General features: G+C 46.2%; 1 protein-coding gene and 1 non-coding gene across 3 annotated transcripts; one reads left to right on the top strand and one right to left on the bottom strand.

The window, feature by feature from the left end:
• The first annotated feature begins 3,824 nt into the window (after positions 1-3,824).
• LOC119174240 (uncharacterized) lies at positions 3,825-8,341 on the top strand. The gene is made up of 4 exons (XR_012893592.1): positions 3,825-4,029; positions 4,949-5,013; positions 5,720-5,830; positions 6,980-8,341. It is a non-coding gene; the product is annotated as an uncharacterized LOC119174240 (transcript).
• A 1,422-nt stretch (positions 8,342-9,763) lies between these two features.
• Positions 9,764-14,871, bottom strand: LOC119173724 (uncharacterized). 2 transcript variants are annotated; one of them, XM_075886253.1, is made up of 5 exons: positions 14,576-14,871; positions 13,576-13,723; positions 12,679-13,319; positions 12,002-12,077; positions 9,764-10,800 (listed from the first exon to the last, which is right to left on the bottom strand). In XM_075886253.1, the coding sequence occupies exons 1-5, from the start codon at positions 14,716-14,718 to the stop codon at positions 10,210-10,212; spliced, it is 1,599 nt and encodes a 532-aa protein (XP_075742368.1). In that variant the 5' UTR covers positions 14,719-14,871; the 3' UTR covers positions 9,764-10,209. The 2 variants fall into 2 exon arrangements, with proteins under 2 accessions (XP_075742368.1, XP_075742369.1); XM_075886254.1 differs by having other exon boundaries at positions 10,600-10,759.
• Between the last annotated feature and the right edge of the window lie 7,880 nt (positions 14,872-22,751).

The raw sequence follows: 22,751 nt of genomic DNA, 5'->3' as shown, positions 1-22,751 counted from the left end.
CGTTGCCGAAGTAGGCAGAGTCACAAAGATGGGCTACACCTACTCCTTCATGGAAGGGAGAAGGGGGGCGAAGCAGCACGAAAATTTGAAACCAGCTTAAAGCGATGTTAAAACCCCTTTAACGTCCTTAATATAGCACGTATTCACAAAATTGTTGTGACAGCATATTCGCAAAAAAACAAACAACTGCACATGTAACTCTTTTTAAAAATATTTTGAACTCAGAACTGTTTACTGGCCCTTTAAGTGTAATAGAAACACTTTGAGAGAGTGCAGCATAGTTAATTCCAACAAAAAGAAAAGCATCACAGAGACGTTTTTTCTAGTGCAGGTGGCATATTCTTGAAGGAGAAGCAGTGGGCTTGGCCTGTCGCGACGCACGGATGCGACAAAGCTCCTTTAGATGATGATTAGTGGCGTTTTGTGGCGCAAGGGCCTCTAGCAATATGTATTTGAGTGTGTAAGCGATGATCGATGATAGAAATCACAGGGTGTATTGTGGCTGTATAGAGACTTAATATTAAGCGCCATAAGGTAGGCATAGAGTATAAAATTATGGTAGTGATATGTGATGTGATAAATAGGTGTGGGATAAGTTACACATCACCATGTCATCTACAAGTGAGAAATTACAAGGCATCACGAATGCCTTCTCAAGGCTTGTGTCCCCAAACGCTAGGAAAGCAGGTGCTTCTGCGACTATACCTCCCGCTGCATCAACCTTTGTGAGGAGGCTGTCCTACGTATTTCCTTGATATAAGACGTCAAAACTACGAATATCATTTAAAAACGCAAACAATCACCGATATTTAAAAAGCAGCTCCTTGTAGTGGATATTGTAGTGGTTCATAGCAACGGGGTGACCGGCGCGTGAGGGGTAGACTAGAAAAAGAGAATGACGAAGACAGTGTTGTGGTAGATTGTGTTCGAGTGAGTGGCTCTTGCACATTACATTTAGTAGCAGCGGTGACAACGTTAACTCATGTTTACAAGGAGTAAGGCTGCCGTGATGACAGCAACAGTCGGAACTTCACAGATGCACCCTATGGAAGACACGTCATCAAAGACTCTGGAACCTCCTGTCCCGACTACGCAGGAAAGCTTAGCACAAGTCGCTGGAGCCCCAGTCTCATCCCACATCCCACCACCACCGCCCCATCAGTCTCTTCTGTCCGAGTTTGATGTCCAGGATACGTAAAATCACCCTCATCAGTAAAGCGCTGGTGCCAGTCTACCTATACCTGACTGCTTCAAGCCCTTATTTCACAAAGTGAAGCCGACAGACGAGCCCTTATGCAAGAATTTGAAACTCGCTTCACTACCCGCTTACTCTCTCTTGATACCACCCTCACCCAACGTGCCCTGACGGCGGATGTCGTCGCTGATCTAGCTGCGTGGCTCTCTTTCATCGAGGAGCAGTCTGGCCTTCAGCAACGTGTGTCTACCGCGGTGGAACGAAATGTCTTTTTGTCAGCTCCACCTCCGTTTTTTTAGCACAACTTCTACCACCTACCTTCGATGACACCACATCGTGGGCAGCATTTTTTGGTGCAGTTAGAGTCTGTTGCTACCCTAAATGGCCGGACAGTTCATAATAAAGCTCAGGCGCTCTTTGTGCAGCTCCGTGGTGCCACCGTTGAATACCTCGAGTACATTCCGCGAGTCGTCCGCTCGAACTATGAAGCTCTGGTCTCGGTGCTGCAAACCGATTTGGCGACAGTCATCTTCATCAGCTCTACCTCACAAAACTGAAACACACCCGGAAAGGTCACCGCGACCTTCTAAGCGCTCGCTGCTCACGTCAACAGCTTGTCCCGGAAGGTCTTCTCGGATTGCTATACCACAACCATGGACCTTATTTCTGCTAATGCCTTTGTTGATGCCATCAATAACAGATGTGTCCAGGACTTCGCCCACCTCGCTCGTTCGATTGACGTACGATCAGCTTTAGCTGTCGCTCTTGATGCGGAGATACAAGAATGCTCGCAAGCAGCTGAGGATCCATAGCGGAGGCCAACCTACATGAACACACCATCCCGGACCCAGAATTTGGTTCCTACTTGGCTCCAATATCCTACAGTGGTATTCCGGTGCTACCACTGCCACGATGTTGGGAATTTCGCTCGGAACTGCCCTCGGGTGACCGAGTGGCTGACAAACTCAGCTCCTCCTATGCAGTCTTCCTCGAGAAATTACAATGCGGGTCATCGAGGGCAGGAACCCGCATGATGGCTGACGCCCCTCGTCTTTTACTTTGCCCCTTCACCGAGATGCCAAGTCTGAAGGTGAAGCTTGGGGATCCGCCGCTGCACGTTGAAGCACTAGAGTGGAAACAGGGGCTGTATTCAGTTTTTTAGCGATGCGTTTCTTGTCTGGAAGATTTTCGGTGAGCCCTGAGCAGGTCGAACGACCCCATCTCGTCCTAGCTGACGGAGCCACTCCACCTACTCTCGGCGAAGTCAGCGTGAATGTGTGTGCGCTCGGGAAGACAGTGGGGCAGCGATTTCTTCTTGTCCCAAACCTGTGTGTGCCAGTGATCTTAGGCTGTGATTGGTGCGCAGAGTTTGGCATTAGTTTGCAGTTTAACGGCACTGATTGCACCACTGAACTGACATCTTCCGCTTCGACAGCGATTCGAGCAGGTGTTTAAACTTCCAATAAAGCTTGCTATAGGCACTCGTATTTCCCATGGAATCATGTCATTTACAGAACTGTTGGCAAAGTGCGCTCCGTGTTCGCTGACAACTACCACACTAGGTGAAGACTTTTCACTAGGTGAAAAGTCTGAATATTAAATTTCTTTGACAGTCGGCATTCTAACAACGGTTACGAATACGGCCGTGGGTACAAACAGAAGGGAACAACCTGAAATTGAAAAACCATCCCTGCTTTTCAATCCCGTGATTACGACAACCTCAGTTACCATCCACTTGTCGTTTGCTGCGTGGATTCCTGTTTACAGCCCCAACAAGTCCTTTGTTGACAAGGACATTCTTGTAGAAAGTACCGTTTGTTCCCGGCCTGGAGGTGAATTCGCAATGCCGCGGGCGCTCCATTGCTGTTCCGGCAAAGTTTTTGCGGTATTTGTATTCAACCTGTCCGACAGTATTTTGTGCGTGCCGTGAGGCACGGTCCTCGGTACCTGTACCTACCTTGAAGCACCGTCTTTCGTAGCAGTAGTACAGTCAGTAGCACCTTCGCAACCAACTGCACCGCCCTTAGACTCGAATGAACTCAACTTCGGCTCCAACTTGGTTCCGTCACAGAAAGCTGAGATTCAAGCACTTCTACCGAAATTCCATGACTGCGTGACACCCAGTGAGCTCGGCCACACTTTTTTGTCGCAGCACTGAATCTACACCGGCTCTGAAGTTCGTGTTCAGCATCACCCGCGTCCAGTCTCTTCTTCTGAACGCGCAGAAATTGCTAAGCAAGTGGTTTACATGCTTAATCGTGGTATCATATCGCGCTCGTCAAGTCCATGGGCGTCCCTGTAGTTCTTGTGAAAAAGAAAGACGGCACAATATATTTCTATGTTGACTATCGATGGCTAAACAGTGTCACCAAGCCTGACGTGTATCCGCCCCCTCGTCTTGACGATGCCCTTGACCGCCTGCATGGTGCCCAGTTTTTCACTGTGCTGGATCTTCTTTCTGGCTGTTGGCAGAAAGAACTACACCCAAATAACGCTGAGAAGACTGCCGTTATAACTCCGGATGACCTATACCAGTTTAAGCGCCTGCCATTTGGTCTCTCCAATGCTCCTGCTACAGTTCAGCGATTTATGGACCGGGTTCTTGGGCATCTCAAGTGGTCGATGACTTTGGTCTAGTTAGACGACATAATAGACCGATCCCACCAGCCGATCAGCGCATGCGCCGGTTTTCCGGAGTTGCCCCGCCGCCATCTTAGTTGTAGTCAATCGGTCAACCAGACTACAGCGACTACGCAGTGGCCGCCGCTTTTTCAGTACTGCGCCGGAGCTTCGCGGACGTCTCTCCGATTTCACCAGCAAGAAAAAGTCGTCATGTGAGTATTTTCAATACCTACATTGTCTGTTAATGGGAGCAGGCGGCGCGAATTTCGGTCATAAGTGCCTGCTGCTCCTTCGTTTCGGCGGGACTTAGGACAGCCACCCGTTCGTTGCCTGTTGAGTACCGTTTTCATTTGAGTGATGTATGTAAGCGGTTGTTCTGCGCGACTGTTTTTTTCGCATGTGCATCTCGGGGATTGCAACGTTTGTTTGCACAGTGACGTGCTGTTGGGGACAGGCTTTATATGCGGCGCCGAACCTTTCGTGTCTTACGGCACTTACGTGCACGAGTGTCGCGTTCAACATACAGCATTTGGTAGTAATAATATTTGAAATTCTTAATTTGGGTGGCGTTCTGATTTTAGTCCACCGAACGACGCGGTCGCTATATTTTGAAAACTCTTGACATTGTAGCGTCCCATGTTTCGCGCACGTGAATATGCAAACGCGCCGCTCTCCATTAGCAGCTGTGATACGCATTCATCAGTCATTCGCACTTGTCGGTTGAGCCGCATGTAAGGATACGGAGCCAACAAGGGACGTTATCTTACCCTGATAACTAGTGCTGTCTTTTTATTGCCTTTGGTATATAGTTCCGAAATAAAGAAATGGGAACGTAGTAACCATACCAAAGGCGAAAATGATCCAGACTTCGCTGGTTATCAGCGTCAGATATCGTTTATTTTATGTGTTGGCGACGGTCGTGGTGAGGGACTTCTGATGTCGAATCTCTCCCTGCCTCCCCCCCCCCCCAAAAAAAAAGGAAGCATGGGCAATAGCTTTCGCATGCCAAGCCGCCGCAGCGCCGTCACCTAATATCGCTGGTTACGCCAGTGGCTATCAGCAGGCTGTGCTGCACGTATCGAAAGCCACGCGTTCGTGCGTTGTTAACAGTATTTACCTCTGTACATGCAGTTACCAGAGAGCTGCAGGTTCGTGTGGTTGGAGGACGGCATCGCCTAGAAAACTGCATTCTTGCGGTACAGTAATGCATTGGCTGCATTTTTAAATAATCAATATTCTTTTCATGGATTGCGTTTTTATTATGGCTTTTGTCGTGGTCCTGCGTTATTTCATTGCAGTTATTTTTTTTTCGTTGTTATAGCCCTGTTGTTTATGGTCTTTGTAATTTCTACTTCGCTAAGCTTTTTTCTCTTAAGAGTATTTACTGTGTGCAGTATGTGCAACAGTGAAGATTATCTCAGCACTAGTAAAGTGCAGTCCCTGTCGTGGGATTACTATCATGTGACTAAAGATTTGGTACCTGTAAGGTCCTGAAAACAGGGCGAGCGATTTCTTCTCTTTTCTTCTCATGAGAACTACTGCTGCGTTTCATTGTTTTTTGTGCTTTTTTGCATGATGCTACCACACCAACTAGTCCACACGTCGTTACTACTACTCATCGGGTAGGAGCATCATGCAGTGGAGGCATATTATGTTATTAATACGTGCAGCTGGTTCATTGGCCTGGCTTCTGCGTGGACAACGGGCACCGACTGTCTGACACTGCCCGGGGTTCTTTTATAGAGTACGCAGCATGCAGATGTTTGTATGTTCCACCAATAGAGGGTAACGCCCTGATAAAAATATGTAATCTAAGAAAGTGTATTGGCTTAGCAGAAAGTTTAGCTGGCTATGTTCAGATTAAACTAACCTTCAGGCTCTGTTTTTTTTTTTTTTTTGCAGCTCCGTGTAATGCTGTGCCATGGCATCTGTATTACACAACCACAACAGTCAAGGGTGGACCTGCAAAACAAGCTCCCTGAACCCATACTTTGGAAAGGAGCACATTGTCAGGTATGCAAACTTAACTCGGCAGTCATGATTCTCTAAAACTGATGAGTGCTATTTGGGAAAAAAAGAGCATGCTGACACCCAAATGTTTCAGAAAGTGTAACGTTTCTTGAACTATTCCTAGTGCCACAAAGCTCTACCCATCTTGTAGGCTCTGTAGTATGCAAAAATTCTTCTCTTTATTAAAGTGGTACGCTACAGGCTCAGTAACTTTGTTGATTGTGTGGTTTTATCCGCCGATGCAATGCAGGCATGAGGCGCGCCGTAGTGGAGGGCTCCGTATTAATTTTGACCACCTGGGGATTTTATCGTGCGCCGGAATATTGAAAACACAGGCGTTATTGCTTTTCACCTCCATCAGAAAAGCGGCCGCCGCGGCCGAGAATCGAACCTGCATTCTCTCCCTCAGCAGCACAACGCCTTAGGCACTGAGCAACCGCGGCGGGTCTGAGTAACTTTGTGTTTAGCTGGAAAATAACGCCATTTGTAGCTTTCTCAGCTTTTATTCAATGATCAACAACTCTTGATTGCTGAGAAATGAATAATTAAAGCTGGCATTTCTCTCCTCCATTCCCCTCACATTATTTCGTGAAGTTTCAGACCACGTAACAAAGCGCCCAGATCGAGTCGAGCCCGACTTTACTCGATCGTCCCCATCTTCCTGAAAGTTTGTTCTCGCCGGCTATTACTTCCGTCGCTCCCAATCACAAAGTCAACAGTGTGCCGTGTGTTTCCGACAAAGTTCCACTGATTCCCATCCGAATACGTGCCAACTAGCGCAGCTCCCAACCATTTTGCTGTTACAATTTGAGGTCACTTTAAAATGAAGTTTTTTACATATCTGATTGCAGTAGACAGTCTTCTTAAATTTAGTTTTAGTTCTATATCTTCAGAACTTGCACAATGGACAAAAAGTGGGAGTGTGCAAATTTGTGTAGGGAATGAAAAGGTGTTTATGCACAGGAATGTACTCATGCCAACTGTTCTAGCCAAGTACAATTACAAAAATTTCTTCAGCTGTTCCTGCAGGCCTGAAAGTGGGATTATTTTTATTATGCAACAGTTAACTAAAGGGTGGAATGTGTAAATGTATATTCTGGAAGGAAAAAGTCCTGCACAGCATGTAAACGTGAACGTTTATTCTTCATGCAGGTACACTGAAAGTAAAGGCGCTAGAAAACATCGAGATGCTGGCCTGCGGCTTTTCACATCAGGCCACCTGCAAAAGTTGGTGTTTTCAACTGAAGACACCGCAGAGACCGTGGTGAAGGCACAAGTTCTGGCATCCATGGCAACACGGACAGTGTACAGTGTTGGGGTGAAGTTGCTTAAGTGTGATGGGGAGCTTGTCAGTGGCAGCTGCTCATGTGTTGCTAGGAAAGGTGGTGTCTGCAAACATGTTTGCTGCGTTTTGTACGGGCTGATGCACATTGCGCAACATGATCTCACTGAAGTACCAAATGCCATTGCATGCACTGAAGGTGAACGGCAGTGGTAGAACCCGCGGGATCCAAAAAAAGTGACTGAGCAATTTCAACAGATTGTATTCTCCAAGGACACCACTGAAAAAATCAGTGATGCACCAAGGCTTCACAAAAAACGAGCAGCCTACTCATGCTTGAGAACACAAGACTCGAATCTGTCAACACTGAGCCTCATAAACTTGCATGGAAACTTCAAAGAATGTGGGCTCGATTGCTTCGCAGACGTACTTGAAGCAAATGACTTTCTTCCCGAAAAACAAAGAAATGTTGAGAGCCCCGCTACCGAAGATGTGGCTGGGCTACCTTTAAGGTGGCTGGAGCGAGCCAAACAGGGGAATGCTTTGCTGTCATACACAGACGAAGAAGTTACAGCCGTAGAGGCAGCCACACGACTGCAAAGTGCTTGCCTCCTTTGGCATATGTATAGGGAGGGTCTGATCACTGCATCTGTAGCGCATAGAGTTTACACATGGGTCAGGACGTGCCAAACCAAAATGGGGCCGCATGATCCCCGACGTCTCATCGCAGCAGTGGTTGGGAAAAAGAAAGGCAGGGCAACATTTGCCATGAAGAGAGGCCTGCTGTGTGAGCCTGAAGCCAGGAAAGCCTTTCAGGACAAAAATGACAGCCACGTGGAGCTTGAGGGGACTGAAACTGGCCTCTTCCTCTCTCGTCATCACGCTTTTCTAGGTGCAAGCCCAGATGGGCTCGTGAAGTGTAAATGTTGCGCACCACGGCTGCTTGAGATCAAAGTGCCCCTAAAAATTCAAGATTTTGCCAAAAGGCAGTTGCGTGCTGGGGAACTAAAAAAAAGTAGTGGCTATTATACTCAGGTGCAAGTGCAGATGGGTGTGACTGGTCTGAACACCTGCGTGCTGTTTGTTTACAGCAAGGAAGAGTGCCGACAAATCTCCGTGCCATTTGACCAGAGTTTCTTCACGGAATTCATAGAACGTTGCAAATTTTTTACTTCCAGCTACTTGCTTCCCTACATTTCCAGTAACTGGTAAAGTAAAGCTAGAAAATGTTTTCAAGCTTGTGCGTGTGTTTTGTCATACCATAAATACTTCAAGCCAGTAGAGTAGCCCACCAGAGTTATGCTTCTGTGCCTGTAAATTGCCTTTTCTACAACAAAGATGTTTATGTATGAGGTTTGTGCATTTTTGTTCTGCGTTAACAAGAACAGTCTACCCTCTTTCTTTGTACATCATTCACGTGCATAACTTGACCACGCTGGGGAAAAATAGTACAAATGAGCGTGAGGCCCTCCAGTGTGAAGCGTCTGTGTGCTTCATGCTAATTTCGCGGAGGCATAGGCTTGCTTATTTATGCCATGAAGCACACGAAACTGCACCACTGGCGTTATTGTTGCTACTAATATTCACACCATTATGGCTTGCGTGCTACTGTAAGGGCCGGCCTTGCTCCAAAACAGCAACTTATGTGGAATTTAAAAAAATTCTCGGGGCACCTAAGCTTGCTTACGTACTGTGGAGGTAAAAAGCCTGGTGATACTTATTAACTGCTTCTTTACTGATAGGGTATTTGTGTTATTTGTGTCTGTCTTCATTGCCACTTTGTTCAATGTAATGTTACATTGACGGGCTCTTTTACTGCTGCATTGTCTGTACTTCTCTTTTCGCCTTCATTTTGAATTAATTCAAGGTGAATTAAACAAGCAGACCGGTAACACATGCCACAGCTTTCCATGAATCAGTGTTTTGTGGGACAGCGAGGCACCTGCTCACGTGTCACTTGGCATGAGCTATTCGAACTTTTATCCCACCACTGCTAATGTGTAGGCCTGTGCTATGATGTGTTGTGACCCGCTTCTTTTATGGCCCTACTTTTTACCCACCACTGCTAGTGTGTATGCCTGTACTATCATGTGCCTTCTGGCCTGTTTTTTTTTTTTTTTTGTTTTCCTGAAGGCCCTACACAGTTTACGGGAAGCACGAAAACAATGTCAAATAAACCACTGTACTGGAGCCCTATGTGGAAAATATTTTTAGACAACTGTTTCTTGCAAAACAGGCGGTTGCAGGCTTCTTGAAATTTACTCGAGCACTGTGTAACGCCGTTTCTTCACAGCTCCATTATCCTCCTGCAGCTGGTTTCTATGCAGGAAATGATACACTCAACATACCTTCAGTTTATCAATGAATGCTGTCACGCATTAAAAGGCTACGTCAGCCTGTTAATTAACCTTTCATGTTTATGTTAAACCACAGCAGACTGGATGGCTGGACACAAGGGGACAATATGGTGATAGCCCATACAAGTATGCTTCTCAATGGGCAGCTATGGCCACGATCACGAGCTTTTACCCTATCGAAATAAATGTATGTACCTATTCATTGACACCGCCAGGCATCGGTTCACTTCAATTTTAATGGAAAGCATCAAAACGTGCCGCTGTTTGAAATGGTGACAGAGATGAAGAGAGTATGGCTATTGCATACTGCACGTTCATGACAGTACAGGTAGCAATGTGTTATGACAACAAAAAAGAAAAGGGGGGTCAATGCAGACAACACATCTTTTCGTGCAAGTAAACGTAGTTCTCAAGAAATTTAGAGAATAAGGGAATGACCAAGTAAACAAAGCAAATAAACTGAATACAAAACCTAGGCAGGGACATTTCTTATGATGCTTGAATGTGCACGGGAAGGATACGGCTCTTCGTACGTGCCCTCCTGAAGGGATTGGGTTGTTCCTTGTTTTGGGCTAAGGTGAATAAAAAAGCTTGGAGAGACGGTGAGAAGTTCCTAGAACAGGCACAATGGCCTATATCCTTCCCATTTCTGGCTGTGTTGCATGGCCAAAAAAGTAGTCAAATGTAGTGCAAGCGAACTGGCGCAGCCTATCAGCAGACATGCAGACTTCACTCACATCTGCTCACAGCAATGGCTCACCCACAAAGTTTGTCAAGCGTGCGCAAACATGCCACACCTTGTTCAGTTGTCCAGACATGCTGTTTGGAAACACCTGTGAGAGTATTCTGTAGGTCTTTATCCTCCGAATGACCCTTTCCACATGTATGCGCACACTGGCAATAAGCCTTGTCTCAGTTTCATCTGCTTCAGACAGTTGAGGCCGTCCTTCCATGAATGGCGGAATGTTCAAGTGCAGTGAAAGTTCCTTGCACTCTTCTTCGATGGTGAACCCCCTATCAGCCATCAAACTTCGCCCTGGTGAGAACTTTTCCAACACACCGGAAGCCTTTGTTAGGGCCTTGTCAGACAGCCTCCCAGGAGAAAGATCGGACACGAACATAACAAAGCCGTTCGGGCTGCACACAACTAACCCTTTTGCAGTATTGTGCTTTTTGTACGAGGAATAGGTCTCACTCTGTACACGGAATGACGAGGGGGTTTCGATGAAAATTTCGGTGCAGTCGAGGATGCCGTCAACAGTGGTGTAGCCCTTGTCAGTGAAAGCTTGTGGCCTGTACATGTCGCACAGGTGGGGAGGCATCCAAGTTGGGACCTGAAAAAAAGAAGGAAAAGTGGGTTTTCATATTTTTTACATTAATATCATCAGTGGCTTAGGAACGGGCGGGGGGAGTGGTCTTAGAGTGGTGGATCTATGCGAAGGATCTAAGACTGCATTCTCAATGCACATGAATCTCCCCATTGCTCTTAATGTACGATTTAAAAAGTCACCTTCTCCACCTTTGATTTTTGCCACAAGTACTGGCACTGCTCTGCAGTAGAGACCGCAAGATGAGTCATCACAGCTTGTAACACTGTCAAATGAATCTACAAATGCTCTAAAAATTAGCAAAAAACACACGGGCACACGAGAAGCATGCTGGGATAAGCATTCTCTCAACAAAACTTTTTTTGGAAGCATCGTTACATATAAATAAAATCATTTACTGCATTGGGCATGTGCTGTAAGACCCAGAAGGTTCATCGATTGATTTATTGAGTTATAATGCACAGGCACTACATAAGTTATAAGGTGCACTGTAGTGGAGGGCTTCAGTTTAATTTGATCAGATGGGAACCTTTACCGAGCACCTTAATCTCGAATATGCGAGCATTTTCGCTTTTTGCCTGCGTAAGAAAAGCGGAAGCCACGGCCGAGAATCGAACCCGCATCCTTGGGCAGCACAACGCCGCGGGCACTGAGCCATGTAGCAACCCGCAGAATAAAAAAAGTGAAATGAGTACATTTAAGGTGAGGTGACATGTGACGTTGCTTCCAATAATTTTTAGCTGAGAGTGAGTGCTTGTCCCATTGTGCTTCGCCTGTGTTGTATTTTTGCGCTCTGGGTTTTACAAGCGTGCACCAACTGCCTAACGAGTAGTTTTACTGAAATTTACTTTAATTCAATCGATCCATCTTAGAATGCAAACACAAGGTGTTCAAGCTGAGCAATCTTGCAGTAAGCTTAAAAAAGCATGCTTCGGGGAATTAAATTACCTGTACGTTCTTAGCAGGTATCTTGACAGACAGAAAGGCAGTAGTGGGGGCTAATATATCTGGCCATGAGGGGAAGGCTGACAAACACCCCTTGAAATAGAACCCTGGCTACGCGACTGATCAGTGTACAGTTGGCCTTTTATACCTAAAATTCCATCCAGTCCCCTTTCTCCCTTCCCATAAATGTTGCAATTTGTCGCGGCCATCACAGAGACCACAAACAAAAGGCAATAAAAAAAGATAACTGGTGCTGACATACCTGGCGAAGCCTGTTGTCCAAAAAATCCAGCCATGTTACCCAGATCCTCGAAACGGTTGACGTAGAAACGCCAAACCTGTACGAAAAACAAATTTGCAAAAAATGCGCATCAGTAATTTTCTGCAGCACAAACAAAAGAACCTACGGTTGCAATGAAGATGTCATTGCAGAAGATGCTTAAACGGTACTGAATTCCTTTTGTGTAAGCACCTTGTTACTTCCAGTCATTTTCATTATAAACGATAAGTGAAAAAGTGCTGCCTACCATTGCTGATATTTTGAGGAACGTACGAATACACAGCATGCTGCATTCCCCCTATGCACAAAGTAACTAACAAAACCAGCTACGCTCGGCAGGAACACTGAAATTTGGCTTAAACTTGAATTTCTCAGTGAATGAAAGTTCGTTTGCTCCCGGACAAGCACTAAGGGTATTACAAAATACCAAATCTTTTGAATAAAGCAAACTCGTATTTTGTCTTCATGGCCCCTTTCGGGCTGATTGGGTTATGCTTGTTTCCCTCACAGCATATTCATAAATAACATTATACACAGTATGCCCGCGTAAATGTATTGGCATGGTAACAGAGTTTCATTAGTCACTCCACTTGGACCTTATGCAAAGGCAAAAATGAGTACTGATGCAAAAAAAAAACACTTCAACGTTGGCAGCGTACCTGTACGCAAGGTCAAGGCCGTCAAGGCCCAGCCGTAGCCTCATCAGGACGAGCACAAGCTGTGTCTTCAAAGGCAGGATGAAGTTCCGGTCCTCGTTCTCCGTTTCCTTCATCTGCCAGAACCGCAGCTTTTTCGCATCTGGTTCAAGTAGGGACCAAAAACTGTCGAAGGACTTTCTGGATGTAAAGCCAGTGTAGTACCGCAGCTTCTTTTCATCTTCTACAAGGGCTTCATACGTGATGTCAATCTTTTGTGTAGCTTCAGCCTTGCACCTCTTGACTTTCTTCTGCATACAGGATAGCTCAAGCCGCAAGCACCTATTCTTCTGCTGAAGGCGGTCACATAGCTTTTTTGCTTCAGCGTGGTCCTGTTGAGAGCGTTTTAGCTGGCGGTTGAGCTCTTCAACATGCGCGTAAGCAGCTTCAGCCTTTTCTGCTAGCTCAGTTATTATATTATTTTGGCAAGCAACTTTCTTGGAAAGCTGGTCATAGCTTGACTCTTGGCTGCTGTAGGCATGGTCCATGAGTAGAGTGCTTTGCTGTGCGGTGTCTTCACTGTCGCTGCTGCTACTAGTGATGGCAGAGCCTGAGACTTCTGGGTCGTGCTGGGGTGCCACAGTTGGACTGTTGGGAAGTTCCGGCTGTCAGGGGAAAATGAAAAAAGAAAGCCATGTGTTTCAGTGATTTTTACAACACACTGTGCAGCTGCAGGTGAGATTTCCAATACTGCATTTTATACCTTCACACGAGTTTAAGTTTACTCGGCATCATTGCTTTTTTTACGCAGTAGCGCAACCCTTAAGTAGCCATTGCCTGCATTAAGCCATAACAAAATATTCAGTGGTGCATATGCAACAACGTAATGCTATTTCTCTGCATTGCTTGCGCTCAAATTACCTGTGTCCTTATGAGTGGTCGCCTCCTTTCCACCTTTTGCGGTCTCAGCGGGAAGATTGTGGGCACTCTGTTCATGTAAGTCTTTTTTCCTCCTTCGAAGTGGGCACCGCATACTCGGTGTCCCGTGGTAGGCGTAAACTTGGAGAACCTGAGCACAAAAAGTTCCAGCATTATTTCATATGACACTGAACATCACCTACTGCGTTTTCAGGTTCCTTTTAAATGTCCAGTCTGCATGCTACCACTGCAAGACAACAGTATCACTTTCTCTTGATTAACGTACAAAAAGTTCCATATCAGTCAAGGGCAAATGACAAATGTAATTTTAATTTTCAGCCTCACTCGACAACGCCACACACAGGTAAATTATACAGCTGTTTGTGCCACTCATCTGCATAGGTGCAGCGAAAGCGGCCGCGTGCATGCACCAGATAACTATTTTACGGAAAGGACGAGATTACAGAGGCACCGTTTGCATCGAGGGTGATCCGCGAAAGCTAATCGCCGTTTGGCACAACGAGTTCTGGGTAAGTTGTTGCAAGCGTGCCGTGAAGTACGTTACGTCGTTTCTAAAAAGTAAGGTCTCGATGTACGGTAGAGCTATTAGGAGAGCCTCGTCAATGAGCTTGCCTTCCCCTTATGCCTGCATGCTTGCCACTTGCGTTGTAAAAAAAAAAAACGCAAGCCGCGTACGCGGTGCTGCACTTGCGCAACATGGAAAACTAAAAGACCTCAGCACTACAACTCGTAATAATAATAATATTAGTACGCAGCGGTAACAAAAAACGCTAGAATAAGGAAGATGCGCTAAAAAATGACCGGCATGCACAACCGCGAACCGCGGCTGAGCTATCCGGTAAGAGTATACGCAGGCAGAGTGAGCAAAGATCATATTCTTTGGTATGCTAAGCTTCATGATTAAACATTCACATAAAAAAAACCACCGCAATACGCTTATTTAGTTTCAAAGCGGCACTATACATTTAATAAGATGTCTTACCTGCCGCCCCGTCCAGCCCTGTTGATACGCTGAATCCACGTCTCCCGAAGCTTTTGCTCTTTAGGAAAGACGTAGAAACCCAAGCCTTTATCCCTTGTGCTGTTGTTGTAGCATCCAGGAACACAGCACGTAAATCCTCCCATCGTAAGACGGCTCCACACGACCGAAAAATCTATCGAAAAGGGAACGCTCAGGCACTTCGGCTGGCTGGTGCGCCCGGACGACTACAAGTACCGGCATGCACCGCGGCTGCCGCGGCAGCGGTGGCGTCGCGAAACTGGCCTGTGGGATCGGTCTATTGTCTATGCTCCCACATTTCCCGAACATCTCAGGCGTTTGGAAATGATCTTGCGTGCTCTCCAAGACGCTCGCCTTTGCATCGGACATTCCATGTTTGAGTGGGCACTGCCGTTTCACAAACATTTGTGCAAGAGGCAGGAGTACCGCAAGGACGTGTATTGAGTTGTGCACTTTTTATAATCAAAATGAATTCCTTGCGTATGTCCATCCCACAAAATGTATTTTATTTCACTTAGGTCGATGGCGTACAAATCGGCTTTAAATCATGCAGCCTTTCATTGTGTGAGCGGCAGGTTCAGCTGTGCTTAAATAGGTTTTCGAAATGGGCAGATAAGAATGGGTTAAACTGAACCCACATAAAATCACGCGTGTCTCATTCTCCAGAAAGAGAGGCCTATATCCTGATCCGAACGTTCACCTGCATGGTCAATGTTCGTCTGCTAAAAGTGAGCATAAGTTCATCGGCCTAATATTAGACAGCAAACAAACATTCATCCAACATATTAAGTACCTAAAAACAAGTGCTCGAAAACCATGTGTATTCTAAAAGTATTCTCATGAACTTCGTGGGGTGGTGACAAGAACTGTATCACGAATATATATAAAAGGGTGATACGTACACGCCTATATTACGGAGCAATAATACGCCAGTCTGCAACACCAACTGCCCTAAAGATGATCGACCCTGTTCACCATCTTGGAATTCGTCTTTCCAGAGGTGCTTTTCGTATTAGCCCTGTAGAAAGCCTGTACATGGAATCTAACGAGTGGTCACTACATCTCCATAGGCAATAGCTATTTTTATATACTTTTTTAAAAAATGCAAACAACGAACACCTTGTACACCCCACCATCAATGACTTGTCTAGTTCTGTTCAATTTCAAAATGGCCCAGCCATGAGACACCCCTACGCACTTCGTGTGAGGAGTTCCGCCGAAGAAATGGGTGTGCCACTTTGTGAACACCATTTGGCTGCTCCCGCTGTATATGTCCCGCAATGGCAGAGACGGCTAATAGATTGCGATAAGACTGCGTCTAAGTTACTCAAAGCGCGCCTATAGCACAAGTTTATACACACTTTGTTGAACTGCGCACAAATATTTATGCCCACAATTTTTACCGATGCTTCAAAGACTCGCGCCTCTGTGTCCTACGCAGCGGTTCGTCCATCTTTTGCAGATATAGGTGTTCTGTACCTCAATACGAGCATCTTCACTGCAGTGGCATACGTGATATTATCGACCATCAACATATCAAAGAATCAAAACTCCCAAAAGTTGTGATAAATACTGATTTTCTAAGCGTGGTAACAGCTCTGAAATCCCTTAGAAACATACGAACCCTATTCTGGTCTCTGTCTACCCACTACTATGTTTGATCTACGCACATAGACAATATGTTGTAGTATGCTGAGTGTCAGGACATCGCGAGATTCAAGGCAACATGTTAGCGGATCAGCGAGCTGTTTCCGCCCACGAAAATTCCACAATCAATACATCTATATCTGTACCTACACTTGACCTCAAACACTTCGTTAAACGAAAGCTCAGGGAGTATTGACAGCGTTTATAGGATAGGCAAACAAAGGATAAACTTCGCCTCATCAAGACACATATTGCGAATTGGCCGCCAACATCGAAGTTGCGCTACACTGAAGTAACACTCACCAGATTAAGAATAGGGCATACACACAACACACACTCACACCTTTTGTCTGGTGGCGATCCATCCCTCTGTGAAAAGTGCGGTGAACCTCTCACCGTGCTTTATGTTTTATTACACCGCAAAGAACTGGATGCAATTAGAAGAAAACACTTACCATTTCCCTTCCACCATCAAATTCCCATGCACCCATCGATGTTTATAGGTGAAGAACCACTTTTTTGTTGTCAATCGCTGTTCTCGTTTTTAAAGGATGTGAATATTTTCACGTCATATTTCCAGGCATCCCCGCAGCACAACCACAGAGTTAATATGCAGAGTCTGTATAATAAATCCATGAGAACGACCTCTCTGAGAAGAGGTCGCTGCTGCGATGGCTACACTGAACAAAGCACTTGTCTCGCGGCCCTTGGACACAAGGGCGTAGACGATCGTGGCACTTGTGCTAATGCCATACATATCCACCATGGCTTTATTATCATGAACTTTTGCCATCCATTCGCACTACCCACATCCCACATCATGGTCATGATTTTAATACTTCTATGTTCTACCCGGCTTAGCGGGAGAAATTTTAAGGCCCCTATACAGCCAATCATTATAATCATTGTTCATACCTGTAGTACTATGACCTGGCGCTCTTTGGCCACTGAATGGCCGTTGCGTCACAAAACACCAAACATCATCATCGAGAATGCCTGACGAATGTTATCCACCCCATCCTTATTTTTTCTAGTTATTTCGCTCTCATGGTTTGGCTACGTGGTTACTACCTGTCCTAAGTAGACGTAATCCTTCACAAATTTCAGCGTCTCTCCACCGATCCCGAAGCGTTGTTTCCTCCCATGACTGTTGCACATTACTTTAGTTTTGTCCATATTATTTCCAGACTTACTCCTCTGCTTGTCGTGTTCAGTTCAGTATTTATGAGCCGTATATAACACGTCCCCTGAGTTACTTATCAAGGCAATGTTATCAGTGAATCACAAAGTACAAACATTATCTCCATTATATCTGATCCCTTAGTCTTCCGATTCTAGGGCCCTGAAAACGTCCTGTAAGAACGTGGTGAATAGTTTAGATAGATCGTGTCTCCTTGCATTACAGCCTTTTTTGGGGATTATATCGCTTTCTTTATGAAGCACTATGGTGGCTGTGGATCCACTGTATATTTCTTGCAGTATGTTTATGTACGGTTCATTGCCCTGATTCTGTAAGCGCCTGCATTAGTGCTGATGTCTCGACTGAGTCAAATGCCTTCTCGTTATCTATGAAAGCTATATATTGGGGTTGGTTGTATTTCGCGTATTTCTCTATTACCACCCCCCCCCCCCCCACACACACACACACACAATGGGGCAGGCGTTTGATGTGTAGCGCCATTACGGACCCGAGCTAACAGGAGGTTCCAACCTCTCCCACGCCTTGCCGTGCGTGGCTTTTCCGCGTCCGGGGAAAAAGGGGACCTGGGGGTTGAGCCGACGCCAGGTAATTGAACCTGTAAGCCCCCCCCCCCCCCTCTCGGCAGAGGGAACACACCCCTTTTGCCCCGGCTTCACGTAGACGGCACCACTGGGCTGACCCATCCAGGGGAAATCGGCAGTCACCTTTTCCTATCTCTCTCTCCCTACATCTCGGTCTTTTCTCGCTTTCAATCGTTCCTGTCATCTTCTCACTTCTTTTCACTTCCTTCTTTCAGGCGGCAAGGGTTAACCTTGTATATGTGCCCACCCTTGATCACATAATGTTGGCTTATAGTGGCTTTGTACAGCTGGCGCTGTCATGCCTTTTTATAAATGCGATGCCGCGTCCCCATGTTGAGCTCCACGGCGAGTGGCTGGCATGGCTGCCGCATTTATAGTTACTAATTGCCTCTTTTTCATTTCGCAAACTGTCTGATCGCCCTTCCCCTATAAGGTTGTGCCCCGAAGGGATGCTGAATGTCTTCCTAAAACCCAAAGAAATCTTCCTGTGCTTCCATGTGATTACATGTGATTCAAGTGCCAGCGTTTCGGCGACGGCTCTCAGAGCTGCCGCAGCCGTCAAACCTGTGTAAAGTGCACTTCGCACGAACACGCTGGAGACAAATTGGAAGAATTGCGACGCCCGACACCCCGCTTATTCCCGCAGATGTCCTACATGAAAACATGCAAAAAAAATACTTACACTCAAAGTCAATGAAAACACCTCGCTTAGGGAGGCCGTCTATCTTTGCAGGGTCCTTCGTTCGCGAAGGTTGCACGTGAGACGACCCCCTCTACGCCACCGATTACCAAAGAGAGGGAAGAACAATCAACCCTTTTTCTATTCGGTTCCCTCTTTGCTGCGTGTCTCAATCTCTTCCCACATACAGGGATTCAAGCTGGGGCCGGGAAGTGAGAGACACTACGACCTGTTCCTGTTTGCTGATTCATTTAATTTATTATTAACTTAAAACATCGTATACCGCGTACATAAACCACTACACAAAGTTATAACACATGATTTGGACATTTGCGACATTCGACACAGGGCAGGCACATAAAGAAAGTAACTGTAACAATACAAGGGTATGCATAAAAAAACACACGACGACACAAATGATGAAGTTATCAATTATTAAAACCGCGCCATGTCTCAATATGCCACATCTTTTCCCGCAAAGCTCGTATAATTAAGGGAGGTGAAGTTCGTCTCACAGAATGTCCATGTAGTCGGGGCCTCGGAGTTGGCTGCTCGAATCGGGGCCGAAGGTTGGTTCTTGGCGTCGAGGTCTGATCTGTCCAATTCGTCAGCGTCTTCATCGTCTTCGTCATCGTCGCCTACGTCGTGCTTCTCAGTGATTTCCATCTTAGCTTCTCTACCATCTCGACCTCATCGCATCGTCTCTCCCCGCCTTCGTTCGCATCGTATCTCTCTGACCCTCTTCGCATCGTCTCTCTGACTCTCTTGTATCGTCTCGTAGTCCCTTTTTGTAGGACCAGAGTCCGCCCTACCGGGGCATCAAACCAATCGCCGCCATCGGCGCGGCATGTTTCTCTGTCAGTCGGTGTGTGTCATCTTCGACGGCCGCTCCCGCGGCCCACACCAGTATAAAACCCTCTCCCAAACAAAGGCGAGCAAGTAACAAAGTACAAACTCAAGCCTCAGAAAGAGAGATGGGCTAGCTGTTCAAGACACTTTAATTACGGGCGAACAATGGTCCCGATGCTTCCGACAAAGTACGTCGTCTGTAATGACCAACGTCCGGACCAAGTCTCAACGTTTCCATGCAGCTCGGTGTCTCTCGCAAAAATTCTCCGTAGCCGCCGCTTCTTCGTCATTCAACGACGCGAGTGGCCATCCACGCAGGACGCAGTAATGAGCCCTGGCGCCACGGAGGCTGACGGAAAGTCAAACCGGACCCGGCACAGGCGCTGTGGCAAAGTCGCATTCCCCGAACCAACAAAAGGTGCTCTGCTGCTCCCCCATGCCACAAATCTGAAGGGTGCGTGTGGATTATTTCTTCCGTGCACTGTCGCACTGTCTGTAGACGACGAGGCGCCGCCCGGTCCTCGTGTTTGCGCGGGGGAGCCCGCTAAAATAGTAGAAATAATCCTTCCAGGTACTCTACTCCGGAATGCCTATGCGTTACACCGAAGGTTTTCTTTTCCTTTTTTGTGGGTTTGAGAAACGAGCGAAAACATCCCGAAAGGTCCGGGGTTCAGTCCATGTTTGCGAGGACGTCACACACGAAAGGGGGCAGTGCCACCAAAATCCACGGTGCCCGCACGTACCACTCAAAGCGGACGGGAAGCAGTGCCATTCAACGGCAGTGCCCTCAGCGGAAGTAGCACAGGTTCTTCCGCCACTAACAGGCTTGCAGGCCTCCGGACCAGAAGCCTCAGGACCTTCTGTTTTGACAGATAGCCCTAAGACTTCCATGTCCACACGCGTGAACCACGAGCGGGCATTCAACACCTCTGCCGAGGTGATGCGCCCAACATCAAGTCCAGCGATGTCTTCGGTGCCGAAGGACAAGCGCGGCTCTCTGAAGCGTGCCAGAAAGTCAAAAACCATCATCAAGGGGCTTGACAAGGGCTCCTGGCTTAATGCAATAGTTCTTTTAGTACATACAGCATTAATTTACACTGATAACGGATACAGAAATTATGTAATGGAACGTCACAGGACTGCTTGGAAATCTCGACGATATCCAGGAACTCTTACACAAACAATCGCCAAAAGTGCTGTGTACAAGAAACGCAATTAAATTCCAAGAACACAAATTTCCTACGTCGTTATGTATTATTCAGAAAGAATCGCGATGATGCTGTAACGTCATCTGGTGAGGTGGCGATTATAGGTGATCAGAGTGTTGCATGTACACATTTGCCACTACAAACATCCCTTGAGGAAGTGGCTGTTTGAGCAGTTTTTTCAACAAACTCGTCACCATTTGCTCTTTTTAAATACCTTCACTGTACCGCCTTGAAAAACATGAATTTTAGTCCTTGATAGATCAACTACCTGAGCCTTATCTGGTTCTTGGAGACTTTAATGCACATAGTAGTTTAGGGGGTGATTCGAGCTGTGATGCACGAGGTCGTCGAATTGAACAGTTCTTTTTTCTCGTCTGGCGCTTGTCTTTTGAATCAGAAGCAACCGACATACTACAGCCTGGCCAACGACACCTACTCCTCCATAAATGTTAGTATTTCATCCCCTTCACTCCTACCCTTACTCAAATGGAACGTCATTAATAATCCTTACGGAAGCGATCACTTTCTAATAATCCTGAGCACACCAATACATAAAGCATGCCCTCCACAGATTCCCAAAAGGCTGATTGAAAAGGCCGACTGGGAAGAGTTTCAAAAAGCTACTCCCCTAAGTTGCCCAACATACGTGGCTTGAGCGTAGATGCAGCTGTTGACTTCTCTAGCTCTTTTGTAATTGATGCTTCAACAAAATGTATCCCACAAATGAGACCCTGCGCGAAACGACGGGTTCTTTGGTGAAATAGAGTGTGCGGAAATGCACGCAAAAAGCAAAACAAAGTGTGGAGGCTGCTTCGGTACTCACCGACAGTACAGAATCTTGACAGCTTCAAAAACATTGAGTCCCAAGGAAGAAGAGTGTGTCGACAAGCTAGAGGAGAAAGCTGGCAGAAATTTTCGATGGGTATTAATTCATATACAGATGGGGAGACAGTCTGGAACATGGTTCGTAAAGTAGCAGGATGACAAGCACACTCACTTCCACAAGTGAACACACTAGGCAACCGCTTTGAGGACCAGGCGAACTCCCTAGGGGCACACTTCGACCAGGTTTCCAACTCGTCGTACTATACTCGAGCATTTCAATGACATAAAACCAAAATGTAAAAACAAAGTAGAACATGAATCCACAAAACACGCGACATACAATGAACCTTTTTTCTTTAGCTAGGCTGCAGGCTACCCTTACCACTTGCAATAAATCCGCCCCAGCCTCCGACCGAGTAGTAAATGAAATGTTAAAACACCTGCCATCCGAAACACAAAAAGCCCTTCTCTGTTGACTTCCTGTATAATGTTGTATGGTTTTCAGGCGAGATCCCCTCAGCCTGGAAAGAAGCCATCGTTACAGGGCAAGGACCCATCCTCTGTGTCAAGCTACAGGCTCATCACCCTAACTAGCTCTCTTTGCAGGGTTTTTGAAAAGATGATAAACAGGCGACTCATGCACTTCCTAGAGACAAATAATCTACTTGACCCACATCAGCGCGTATTTAGAGAGGATAAATCCACTACTGACCACCTTGTCCGTATCGAGGCACAAATTCGGGACGCTTTCGTTCATAACCAATTGTTTCTCTCGGTGTTCCTCGATATGTAAAGGGCCTATGACACTGCGTGGCACTTTGGCATCATCCAAGATCTGTCGCATTTAGGTGTGCGGGGTAGAATGTTCACTGTAATTGAAAGTTGCCTGTCCAACCGTGCATTTTGTGTTAGAGTAGGCGCTGTTTCATCCCGAACTTTTGTCCAAGAAACAGGAGTGTCACAAGGTGGTGTACTGAGTTGCACACTTTTTATTGTGAAAATGAATTTCTTGCGCCTATACATCTCTCGCAATATGTTCTATTGCACATATGTCGACGATTTACAGCTCGGTTTTAAATCGTGCAACCTTTCCATGTGTGAACGACAAATACAGCTAAGTTTTAAAAAGGTCTCACAATGGGTAGACGAAAACTATTTTCAATTGAAC

Source organism: Rhipicephalus microplus, chromosome 2, assembly GCF_043290135.1.
Source record: "Rhipicephalus microplus isolate Deutch F79 chromosome 2, USDA_Rmic, whole genome shotgun sequence".
NCBI classification, from domain to species: domain Eukaryota; kingdom Metazoa; phylum Arthropoda; class Arachnida; order Ixodida; family Ixodidae; genus Rhipicephalus; species Rhipicephalus microplus.
This window is presented reverse-complemented; position numbering and strand designations above follow the sequence as displayed.